This window comes from Mobula hypostoma, chromosome 1 (genome assembly GCF_963921235.1).
Source record: "Mobula hypostoma chromosome 1, sMobHyp1.1, whole genome shotgun sequence".
NCBI lineage: Eukaryota > Metazoa > Chordata > Chondrichthyes > Myliobatiformes > Myliobatidae > Mobula > Mobula hypostoma.
In genome coordinates, this window is record NC_086097.1 from 46,372,363 (window position 1) to 46,385,983 (window position 13,621).

The window sequence follows — 13,621 nt, forward strand, 5'->3', positions numbered from 1 at the left end:
ATAATGAAAGTTTACTGGAATTATGGGCTGAGTGCAGGTCGGTGGGACTAGGTGAGAGTAAAAGTTCGGCACGGACTAGAAGGGCTGAGATGGCCTGTTTCCGTGCTGTAATTGTTATATGGAAATCATTCTGGGTGTGCATATTATCTGCCATTTAACAATTTTTTTAAAAAAAAACTTAGAAAAGCACTGCATCCGGCTGATTACAACTAAAACCTTCCAACCCAAAAGGTTATTCATTAAATTTTCAATACCATACACTAGCTGGGAATGCACTAGCACAGGGAATGCAATATCATGTAACTAAAAGTGAGGAGGATAAAAGAAAATGGGAAAAGTTTAACACAAATGATACTCTTAGTAAATTTGCCATAACACAATTATATCATAATACATGAAACCAGCCATCTTTATATTATATGGCTTTTTTTTTTAAATTAAGGGAATCTCAACAAGTGCTCAGGCAACAGATCAGATTTACAGCTAAAATCTCACACCAATTATTAAACTGCCCCAGGAAACTTAATAAGCTTCACAAGATTATCACTCAGAACATAAAGTTAAAGATATTACTTTAAGCAAGAAAGGGGTCTCAACTCAAAAATACTATTTGAAGTGTATTATAAATAATTACACACCAAACTGGAGCAAGATCTTTTCCTTCGCATTATTTTCTTTCTAAGCAGCTAAACAAAGGAAATAGCAACTATTGTATTAGTAGTCTAATAGCATTGAGATTACTTCAACATGAAACCCAAACAAATTATATCCAAGGGATATTTTCTTAGACAAATGACAAACATCATAATGGGAGGTCCTCATGAAAGATCCTAGACCTAACCATATTCAGCTTCTGCACTAACAGGCATGAAGAGGTCACTAATAATTTTCCCACTGAGTAATCTCCTCCATTCTGGCTGAGATATTCACTGATCCATTGCCACTCATAGATCACTTCCTGAAATTCCCTACCATTAAACTACCTCATAGGCACCATATTTTCAAGTCCTCGAAGAGGACCACAATCTTGTTGGAGGGTTGGAAGGTTTGTGTGCCTCAATGGCCCTGAGAACTATGTTGGTTGGAGACAGGGTCGTGTAGTTTAGCTCTTGGTAGGATTACCCATGCCAAATGGGTCAAAGGGAAGAGGTCACACTAAGAATGGTTGACCAGTCCTCCAGGTTTGGGGGTTCAGCTCAGGCCAACAACTCTGAGTGATCAAAAATAAAAAGTTACAAAAACAGCAATCAAGAGTCTTTCTATAACTGCACACATCAGCAATGGAGGACCTTCATTGCTGCCCTAAACGCCGGTGGCATGATCTCTCCAAGTACAAAAAAATTAAGAAGGAAGCCCACAGCAATGGCCAACATGGATGCAGAAAATACCCAAATCCCAAGAACAATTTCTAATCAATGCACTGAAATACTATCAGTCCCAATTATTAAATGGATGTTAATAAAAAGTACAAAAGTACATAAAAACTTTGCAAGTGAAAATGTACAACCCTTCCCCATGGCGAAGGGACTTCCAAGCATCATCTAACAATGCAGTTGAACTGTCTTTGATCTTCAGGTACTATATATATACTAATTTTAATGCATGTATTCTGCACTGCCATGAATGGAAGGTATAAGAATACAATTTCAAACCATTTTATAATCTTGCCATTTGCCTTATATCAACATTAAACAAGAGTGTTTCCTGTAACGTATAACCACCAATTGCTGCTTTGGGTATTTAACAAGGATTACATAGTGCTGTTCAAAACGAATTAATGCATTAATATTACTGATAAACCTGCAACATGGTTTCTAGTCTTGGTACTTACACATCCTCTGAAGAAGGTATCAATTGTATCAAAACATGGGATTGTTAATTCAACAAGAAACAAATAAACTGTTAATGAAGAACCCAAAAATAAAAGCATGTTCTGATAAAAGCTACGTCAACTAGAAACATGAACCAAATATCTCTCAACAGATCCTGTCTGAATGTTTCCATATTTCCTCTAGTGTTTAGTTAGAAGAATAGGTTTGATGCTTTTAACGTGTCTAAGGCTTAGCTCAGTCATTTGAAATTTGTGAAACAACAATGTATGTGAAACACTTTGGGGGCAGGGGGGGAGAAGAGATGTTGCACTATAGTAACTGATACCCTCAAATATAAACTAAAATAAAACATAATACAGAGTTAGATCAATTATCTGAAACTGAAATAACAATTCATAGGCAAACAACATATCTCAAGATCTGTGGGTAGTCTGCTAGTTAGTTTGGATTAAATAAAATTATGATCTGACACTCAAGGAACTTAGCTCAACTACCTGTATGTCTTTATCTGCTTTTCCCAGACTTCAACGTAATTAGGGTGAGTCAAAACACCTGTATGGATGGCTTAATATTTTAAAAATCTATATGTTGTTAACTGATAATTGATTCAATGTTACAGGAATAGCTTCTTCCCCTCTGCAATCATATTTCTGAACAGTTAATGTACACTATCTCATTATTCATCTTTTGCACTACTTATTACTGTAACTTGTTAAGCCTACTCTGTACTGTTGCCACAAAACTATAAATTTCATGGCTAATATCTGTGACAATAAACCTGATTCTGATTCATGTAAAACAAGGGAACAAATTGTTTACAATTCAAGAATAGGCTAAAATTTATAAGGTTGGATAAAAAATGGTTTTGAAAACTTCAAATGTTAATCTCTGGAGTGTGATGGACATCCAAGGGAAATGACAAATACAATTCTTAAAGTAAAATTAAATGTTCTTTTCAATAATTCATTTTTCTAGTATCAAATCCATGTGTTTCATGGTAACTTCTTAGATACTATTGAGACAGATTTCTACTGAAACTCCGCAAACACAGAGTGATATTTAGTATTAAAGGAACCTTAATATGATCACTTTCTAAACTGTAAAATGAATAATAATCTAACAAAGTGTGTGATAGAACTTCCACTTACTTTGTACGCATCTGCAGACCCTTAATTATTTACAGAACTATTTCAAACTTGAACACCATAGTAACAAAATTATTGCAGATACAAGAGTTAAAAAGTATAAGGATAAACATCTAAACTTCCTTTAACATTAGAAATATATAAATATATACAAGCAGCCCAAATGACTTAATTCTAATACAAGACGATACAAATATTCGGACATAAATAGCTCATAAAACCTTCAGTACAAAGATCTGATACAAGACAAATACATAGCAGCTTACATATTTCTAACCACATTATTAATACATACTAAACACCCTCCTTAATCAAATTCTGTAAGTGGAAATCGCAAGCAAAATTTTCCAGATTTTTTTAAAATTAAAAAGTACAAGTTTTATCAGCTATATATAGGAGGAGAATTAGACCATTTCGGCCATTGTGTCTGCTCTGTCATTTCATCGTGACTGATCCACTTTCTCACTGAGCCCCAATCTCCTGTCTTCTCCCCATATCCCTTCATGCCCTGACTAAATCAAGAATCTATCAACCTCTGCCATGTTCTATGAAAATATGATAGCACTATAAGGTACAAAGGCCAACAAGAAATTTAAAAATCGTATGAAAAATACAACTCATCTGTGATTTAGACAGTTGATTCAATTTTTAAGAGTGAATTCTGTCTAAAAGCTTGGCTTGGACTGGGGTGGGCAGGAAGCTCAATTCTGTGCTGTATAACTCTGATTTTAAAGCCAGTCAAGCCATTTTAGGTGTGTTGATTTATTTAAGAAATAATCAAAACTAATCAATTGTCCCACATGCTTCCTTTGGCATCCATTAAACTTGGACTTTGTTGAACCTCAGAAGAAGCACTGCTAGCAAGAGCAACAATATTATGAATAATTTCACTGTTTCCCAAATCCTACCTCTATGTCAAAAATGAAGTTTTACATTATACTCCAAGTGCACAACATCAAAAATAGAAGGAAGCAGAATCAATCTACTTGGATCTTCCATTTCTGACTCTTGTCTTATCCAAATAGAATTACTACTTTTCACTGAAGGCGAAGAATTTTTAAGCCTATCCGAAACCCACTAAAACTGAGCAGAAACCCTACTGACACAAACTTCTGTCAAAGGTGACTCAGAAAATCTCAAGAAATTTCACCCTTTTGTCTCTTTGTAAACGTACATCAAACTCAAGAATAAGCAATAAAGGTTCATTTTATTGTCAAAATAAACATATACAATACAGCTCTGATATTTGTCTTCTCCAGATAGCCATGAAATACCAAAAACCATGGTGTTATTGAAAGAAAATATATCAACCCACCCCACCCCCTGCACGGAAAAGAAAAAGAAACAAAACTCACAAACCCAAAACAGCCCCACCACCTCCCTCTCCTAAAAACTTTCCCATTTTCCCAGCCGGAAAATGGCAGCTATTACGTCAAAAACCCAAACCCCCACCCTCAAAAAAAATAGCAACAATAGCATCAAACCCCCAACCCCTCTCCCACACACATAGAAAAATATCAAGAGCATCAGACCCCAAATCCCCAACCCCTCCCTCGCACAAAAATTAACACATCGCCCACCCGCCAATTGGCAACAGGAAAGAAAACACAGAAAACTGAAGGAGACCAATATAAACTACAGTCCAATAATCACATAAAGCTCATTATTTTCAAAAACATCCGTCAGCATCAAGGAGACCGGCTGCACAAACCCAGTCCTTTCGTGAAGAGCAACCGCCACGCTGACCTGGATACCGACCTCCACTGACCCCACGGCATCCGTGGAGAACGACCATTGACTTCCTCAGCATTCGCCTCTATGCTTCAATCTTCCTCGACAATTAAACCATCAAAAAAAAATCATAGCCCCATGCCCCTTCTCTGGTCTACTCCACGAGGCAGTTCATGCTCTTGGTCCTCTCCAGGGACAGCAGAGCACTAAGTCATTCAATCTAATTCTAAACAGCATGTCACAGACTCCAATATTTTCTGAAACACAATTAAGATATAAAGGTAAGCAGAAGATGTAGACAAAGTGAAATAACTGAAGAGGTCAGCTATCTGGAAGATATCTGGAAGGCAGATACATCATGCACTTGCTCACATCTGTTGTCTTTTAATAAAATATTGACTGATCCCAAACTTCTGTTTTCCTGCTCATCTCCATAATGTCCTTAGCATCCAAACTGGCGAGATTAGAGGCCAATCTAATACACTTTCACCTCGCGCAATGACCTCTTCAATTCAGGAAACATTTGTGTAAATTTAAGCTGCACCACCACCAAGGTAAGTACAGCCTGTCTCAGGAATGAATACCAAAATTGTACATGGTACCCCAGGTATAATATCTCCAAAACCCAAAACATTTCTAGCAGATAACCTTACTTTTGCATTAAAAGCCAAGAACCCATTCACTTTTTCCTCCCCCAACTGTACGTCCTACTGAATAATTTTATGATTCATGAACCTGCACTTCAAGATCTCTCTGCACACAAAAACTGACTGGCTTCTCAAATTTTCCTTATTTCTATTCTTCCTGTCAAAAGGACAACCACATTTTGCCATAATGCACTATGACCTCCTCTCCCCCCACCTCCCCCCATTTGTTCATTTGCTTAACCTTTGCAGGCTTTCTACGTCTTCCTCAATCAACTTTCTTACTTAGATTTGCATTATTGATAAACCTCAATCCATCACACTCTATATTTTTAATATATGGCATTAATATGACCTGTGAATTGCTTAAGACTCAATACTAATCTCTGTGGAATCTTAATAGATGCATCGCAAGCTCAAAAGCCAATTTATCTTCATGATAGAGGATTAAATTGGTAAATTGGTTTATTAATGTCACATGGTACAAGGAAAAAACTTGTCTTGCACACTGTCCTTACAGATCAATTCATTGAGATAGTACAAAGTAAAATAATAAGTGCAGAATAAAAGTGTAACAGCTGCACAGAAAGCGCAGTACAGGTAGATAGTAAGATACAAGGCCACAACAAAGTAAATTATGAGGTCAAGAATCTATCTTATTCTAGGAAAATTGTTCGATAGTCTTATAATAGCAGGATAGAAGCTGTCCTTGAGCCCAGTGGTATGTGCTTTCAGGCTTTTTGCATCTTCTGCCTGATGGGAAGGGAAGAATAGAGAATATTAGGCTGGGCGGGATATTTGATCATGCTGACTGTTTTACTGAGGCTGTTTTCCAATGATGTACTGATCTGCATTTACAACTCTTTTGCAGTTAAAGAACAGAAATAGAAAAATCAAATGTTACCGCTCCCTACCCCATCTTCTTATGTAGTACTTTCTCAGAGGCATTTTGAAAACCAGATTAATTACATCTACTTGTTCTCTCTTTACTACCATGGAAGACATTTCTACAAATGCTTTTTAGAAATCTGTATATGACAGCTGCAGTCACTTTACTTAACTAGTAACATTCTCAAAAAGTGTTTTAAATAGATTACGGATTAATAAATGAATAAATCCAAGTGCACAAAATCACATTACAATACACACTTGTGTTACAAAGGAGACGCATGCCTAGAAAATGACCCGTATTAAAATTTTTCTTAATGCGAACCCCTGACAAAATTTGTGGTTTCTTTTGCAATGGGCTTAATTGGCTTTCCCCTCCCCCCAGATAAAATCCATAAGAGCAATTTTTTTATTCCACATCTCAAAATATTTTGATGGTGATTTGTAATTCTGTATAAGTGAACTATTACCCAAAATGCTAAAACTAAAACTCAAAGTAAAAAGTCGCATTTTTATTCTACAAGAATCATAATATGCTGTTACAAATCTCTCCCTACATGAAATCTAATTTCTATAATACTGACTAGCTAGCTTTACTATAAACCTAATGTACAGAAGCTTACTAAGGACAACAAAACCATGAACCTGAAGCCAGTGCAGTTTTTAAATTACAAATTGTTAAGAACTATACAAACAGATAAAGCTCAAAAGGTAGAGTTCCTTCCATATCTGCAAAATTTCATACATGCTAATATATTTTATAGGTTTATTGAAATGACTATTGCTGCACTGTTAAAGGTTTTTTTCTACCGTATTATCTTGAATGACCCATATTCTCATGAGTTCAGAAGCATGGATATTTAAATATTTGAGATGACCCATATAGCATTGATAGCTGTTAAAAATACTAGTCTCATACTACATAGTAAATATGATAAAGTTTACTAGATGCAAGGTGCAAAATGTATATTAAAAAATCCTTCAACATCTTAAATACATCTGCATTGTTGATTAAAACAAAAGACTGATGGAAAAAATACTGCTATGGGAACTGTAATGTTACATAGCTAACTTCAAAATGATTACACTGAACTAAAATAATTTAACAATTTTGTATCATTTTAATAGTGGCAGAAAAGGCATCAGAGACACAGGAAAAGGTAAAACTAACTCTACAGGAGAAACTATTTAGCTCTAAGTTTAAAAATTGGCAATGGAAATAAACAAAGTAAAAATTAACAAATTTCCAGGGCCAGGCTGTTCTCCACTCAAATACAGGAACATAAGAAAATAAGAGTAACGGTAACCCATTTTGACCCCTAGCCATGGTCTGTCACTCAATGGGTTCATGATTAACACCCCCTTTCCACTTTCTCCACATTTCAACAAAAGACATGGGTTCAAATTTATTAATTTAGTATTCCAAAATTATTTGAGATATAGGTGTGAAAACAGCAAATGCTTGCATTGAAATCTTCCAAATTGCTCCTAATTGAAAATTGACCCATCAAATCAGCTAAGTGAGAGTAAGAGTTCGGCACGAACTAGGAGGGCCGAGATGGCCTGTTTCCGTGCTGTAATTGTTATATGGTTATATAGTTATATGATAAAATGTACTTAAAGGCAGGTTAGAAGTTCAGGTTAAACCTTTCCTTTGAGAAATATTGTTTATTTTACTAAAGTAATGAAAAGCTTATTTACATAATCTGTCTAACTGATTCATGCATACATGACAAACAAAAGGTAGTTTTTATATTCCACATGCATTTTACAAATCAGTCCAAAATTAAAATTGTCAGATGTGGTATGTGCATGTAGAGAACTCCAGTGAACATTATAGAATATGTGACTATTAAATATTCATTCTATTTACCACCAAACGCATTATGGCTGCCATACATGGCACCTATAGAAAGTGCTACCACAACATGTCAAACCTGGATCTGTAGCATCCACCACACCTTCAAACTTTACCACCTAAAGTCATACATTAACATCACCTTTCTGACTTGGAAAGTACCATTCCTTTGAGGTACTTGGTCAAGGGTCAAAATTTGGAACTAACTAGCAGCACTGCGGGAATACCTTCACCACGCAGATGACCCGAGCCTGAAAAAAGTCATCTAATCTCAAGGCTCCATAAATGCAGATACACCCACATTTCCAGCTACACCCACATCCTTTGAACCGGTTTGAAAAGCTAACAATTTCCAAAACTATAGTAGAGATTGCTAGTTACACCAAATGATGTGAATCTCAAATAATGCTGAAGATACGATTCTGATTTGAAGGGTACACATTGTAAAGCTACTACTTTTTGTGGCAAAAAAATCGTTTTCAAGCAATTTAAACGTGAAGCTGAACTGCTTTTCACCTTTGGAACAAAGCAAATCTTGCAAAGAGACAGCCAAGAGATATCCAACAGTTTAGCACTTTGTGCCAGATGTGATATAATGCATCACCATTCAGTTGTTAATCTTATTACTGACGTCAATGAAAGAGCACAGGAAGTGAATCCTCTTAATTTGGAACATAACAGAATGCTGACCACCAAACAGAATATTAAAACTATTACTACTCTCACATAACTAACGTTATATCAGTCTCCAACGTTCAGTTGCAAACTAATCTCTAGAAGAATCATATTAAGAATTAAAATGTGGATAAACTTGTGGTAGAAGAAAAGCGCCACACCTTTTAAGCATCATCTCTCCACCTAATTATCTCAAATTGTGAAATACATGGATACTGGTAAATAAAAGTCAATAGTACTGTAATGACTGCAGTGGATCAAGCAGTTGTCATTCATGTTAGTAAGGAAACATATTTTATATAGGAATCAAACACAACTATTACCATTAGGTAAACTTTGTGTTGAATTCCATTTTTTTATCCGTCTGTATTCTTAAGAGAACCACATTTAAACGCTCGAAACACAATATGGATTACTAATTGCTAGTTTTAATAAATACCATTTTCCGACGCTTTACATCGCCAGGGAAGATCAAAGCGATTCATTAAAAAAAAGTGTCTCGAAAGAGAGTAAACACAGTTGGTTCGCGCATATGGACACAGGTCAAATAACGTTTATGATGTTACAATGGATCACCTAAGGTTTTGCTTACCCCATTCCAGGAATTCTGCGATGTATTTTTCCCGTCGTATAGGCGAGCTGCTACATTCGTTATACAAACATATTAAAATATCCAACAAAGTCTCCACGCTCATTGAACTTGAGTTATTCTGAGGTCCGTTCAGGAGCAATTGCTCCAACTTCTTCAGTCGAACCTTCGCTGACATTTTATCGTTTCAACTTTATTTTTTGTCTAACCCTAAAACGATCCTCCTCAAAGGGCGACTGTTGAGCGCCTCACTCGTCCGAAAGAGATCAAAGCAGTGATTTATTTCACATTAAAAACGCAGGAACAGACATTTTCATGGTTGAAGTTAAAAGGTAAAAATATATCAGCCACACTCAGGCCCAGCTAGCCATAATATTTTCTTCCCTCGCTTTCCCCGCTACAAAAATAATCGATCCTTTCCTCTGCCAAAATAAACTTAAGCCTTAGTTAAACTGAAGCCCTGCCCTGCAAAGCCAGCTCGGCTGCTCAAGTGCGTTGTTCATTTCCTTTTTTTTCGCTCTCCCGAAGCGCCTCGGCGTCTTGTCGTCAGTGTGAAGCCGGCGGCGCTCATCCCACGGTCCGCCTCGTTACGTGCCTCGATCCTCGTCCTTCTGCCGCCCAGGACCCAGATATCGGCCGTCACGGACTTGATTTCTCCGTTATCGTGCACGGGCAAATAGGGCCGATTTAAGGGCACCCCTACTCCGACACTGACCGCCTCTTCGCAATCGGACACCCTCCACAAAGCAAACCCACCGGAAACAGACAGACGTCACCTGATTGACAGCACCCCCCTCCCCCCATTGGCAACAGGGTGGAACCTGGAGAGCGAGCTCGCGAGCGCGAGGGTCGGGAACGTGTCGCGGCAGATGCACGCTGCGTGCTTGGTAGCCTTAGGCACGGTGGGAGAGAATGAGCAGGACAAGTCAAAGCAAGGCTCGATGCAAACTAACTTGTCACTTTATTCTATTTTCCACACGCTAGGTTAACCTTAGGATGTGTAGAGCATAGTCCCTGCTATAGATCTGAACGTAATATAAAATGAAAAAAATGGCTCTCCTTTTAAGTATAGCAAGTGCCCAGGAATACGTAATATCTAGATCGAAAAATGTTAATACCTGTTTTAGAGAAAATAGTGTATTTATTGGTCAGTGTATTTCAAAACTGTAAATATTCTCATCTCAAGTGGATATGTAAAATCTAGGGCTGCGCGTTCATTGAAAAGTATTTTTCGTTAGTCTTAACCCTACGTCTTTTCTAAGAAGCATGACTCGATGCAAGGTCTCAATTTGAAACATGGGCTAGCCCTTTGCTTCCCCAGATGCCGCCTGAGCCGCCGAGTTCCTCCAGCACTCTTTCCATAAATCATTGGGTTTTCATTTTCAAACCTTCTGTAAATAATTGCGAAATACTGTTTCTTAATTGCCCTCTGTGAAATGAATATGGTACCTTGTGAATAACCTTTGATACTTACTCTCAATTTACACTTAGCAAGGTTTTACATACTGTTTTGCTGAACTAAGATTACGGGTAAAAATTGGCCAAGCCACCATTGTACTGTCAAGCTTTTCTTCAGGTGAAAGATAACACCTCCGATAATGTAACTCCCTCAGCCCCTCAGTGTCAGGCGAGATGCCGGATACCACCTGAACCCCTTTTGCATCCTGCAGCTACATATTGTCTGCAGTAAAAGAATTTCAGTGATCTGTTTTGTTTAAAAAAAACTGATTTGGTAAAGGGTTTCTTCAAAAGATCAGCATTGCTGGAATTACTTGACTTCAACTTGAATTAATAATATTTGCACAAAAATAAAAATAAAATGCATCATCTTACAATGTGCATTCTGTGCAATGCTTGACTATGCTTAACCAGGAGGTATTGATCTGAGAATTTAGATGCCATGGAATGGATTGCAAGACACAACAAGGTAATGAAACATATTATTGGGTTTTGGCAAAAGGAATAAGCACAGTACTAGACTATAACCTACAGTAGATGCTGTTCTAGAGGGACAGCTCAACCCATACAAACTCAGGGAGGTGAGAATGCTGCTACCTGAGTTACCATTGGGAGGAGTATATGATGCTTGGTATTGGTCTGAAGAACCAGAAATCATGATTGTGATATCAATGTGCTGAAATTGGTTGGCACCAGGGGAAAAATAAAAGTGTTAAAATAAGGTTTGCTTCGTAGACTTTTAGGAACATAAAGATAACAATTTAATTTAATGATTAACATCAAAGGGTATACAGCAGATGCTGGTTGTCTTTGGGTCTAGTGAGATTTTTAATAAGTAAATTTTGACTTTGAAAGCTAGCATATAATTCATATATTGCTTCTTCCACTGTTTTGTAGTCACTAATAGTCCTTCATGACCCCTGGGCTTCAAATCTGCGCTGTTTTACCTGTATCCCTCTCACCGGGCTCATTTGCAAACTTGGCTTGATAGCTAACTTGGCTAACAGCCTTGTGAATCAGTGATGAGCAGGCCCCCCTTCATAAACAACATACATCTAGAGTTGGTATGATTTCGGGTTCAATCAAACAGGAAATTCGTGATGTTCCAATTAAAGAAACCTCGATTAGAGTGAATGTTGAGTAAATACTGCCCATACACAATTATCAGTCAGCAAGAAATAACAAATTGTCCACCATATAAAATTATTTTAAAAGTATATTTACCAATTTCAGCTTTATCAAACAGTTAATAGGAAAAATAAGAAATGCAAAGAAACCAGTCCAATGTGCACATAACCATTGGAGCTCCTACTGGAGTATTCAGGAGTGTATCTCTTACTCACACACTGGACCAATGGTCTGCGTGAAAATGCCCACCACATTTTCAAACTCCTCTTGAAGACTCTCTCTCTCTCTCTCTCTCTCTCTCTCTCTCTCTCTCTCTCTCTCTCTCTCTCTCTCTCTCGTATTGGCTCTTCCTCTTTGGAGTGACTCATCTGCACAAAGCACTTCTTCCAACAGGGGCTCTCCTTCCAGCGGCATTCTGCAGCATCATCCCTTCTGTCCCGCTCCGCAGCCCCTGCCTAAAGTCCCCAAACCAGACTAGTGTCCTTCAGAAAACTCTGCTACACAGTTCTCTCGAACCTTCTGTCAAACCCCACAATCCTGATTGGCTGAATCACATTTCTAAACTGGACAACATGGGTCCTTATCTTAGTCGAAGCCAAAACACACTTTCCAGCATGCACACTACTTCTACAGAAAACTGCTCATATAACCTACCTCAAAACATAGCAGTGGAAATCTTAACCAGGGCATTTCATACTCTTCAGGTGCAGGACATCCACTCGCCTTATCTATTCACACGTCCTGACTATTAATTTGTAAGTGTTGCATTCTGACAAAAGTCATCAATCTGCAACTATAATTCTATTTACTTCTATATTAACATATTTCCTGATTCTTAGTGAATCAAACAATTACTTTAATTTTAAAATTTAGCTTAAATTTTAATTTTAAAATTTCACATCAGCCTTTAAGAGACACCATCCAGTCTTTTTGCAGCTACCATCGGGCAACAGGTCCACCAGCTTCTTAAACCACCACTAATTCCCTTCAACCGTTGAAATAATCATAATCACTACAGTTTAGCACACCACTACTATCAACGCTGACAGTTTTGCAGTAAAAGTGACTTTGTTTTTGTTCTAATTGTGTCTTTTTATTATAAAAATATATTTAGTTTATGTTTTCTTGAATTTTGTTGACATGATGATATATGCCTGTGGTGAAGCTGTATTCCAAGTAAGTATACATGTGGATCTGACATTAAACTCGACTTTGACAATATGCATGCAGAAATAATGATGATGAAACTTTATTGGCCTGGCGATGGATCCGTCTGGAAAGGAGAACTATTGATATGCACACATTGTCATAAATATTTGAATATCAGCAATTGCTTGGTCAGTAGCATCTTTGTCTTGAGTTAATGTCAACTTCCCAAGAGCACACGAACTAGGCACCAAGAAACTACTGCACTACCTGAGATGTCAACTTAATGAGATGTTAAGTCAAGGCTGAAAACATGGTGCAAAAGATCTGATTGCATGCTAAAAAAATGGCTGTAAAATTTTGGAGGGTATTTTGAAGACTCTATTATCAATCATGTACAGTACTAATATAGGCAAAGGATATTGAGGTGGCTAATCAAATCAGCTGAAAATCTTAGCTGTCAATATGGTTTACTTTATGTATTTAGAGATACAGGCACTTTCGGCCAAAAGAGCCCACGTGTCCAA

General features: G+C 37.3%; 1 protein-coding gene across 1 annotated transcript in view; it reads right to left on the bottom strand.

Moving 5' to 3' along the window:
- The window catches only part of cdc42bpb (CDC42 binding protein kinase beta (DMPK-like)), a 215,867-nt gene extending 205,740 nt beyond the window's left edge, over positions 1-10,127 (bottom strand). Inside the window, exon 1 of the mRNA XM_063047649.1 lies at positions 9,366-10,127. Coding sequence (XP_062903719.1) covers positions 9,366-9,540 — 175 coding nt within the window. The 5' untranslated portion in view covers positions 9,541-10,127. The remainder of the gene's footprint in view (positions 1-9,365) is intronic.
- Positions 10,128-13,621: the final 3,494 nt, after the last annotated feature.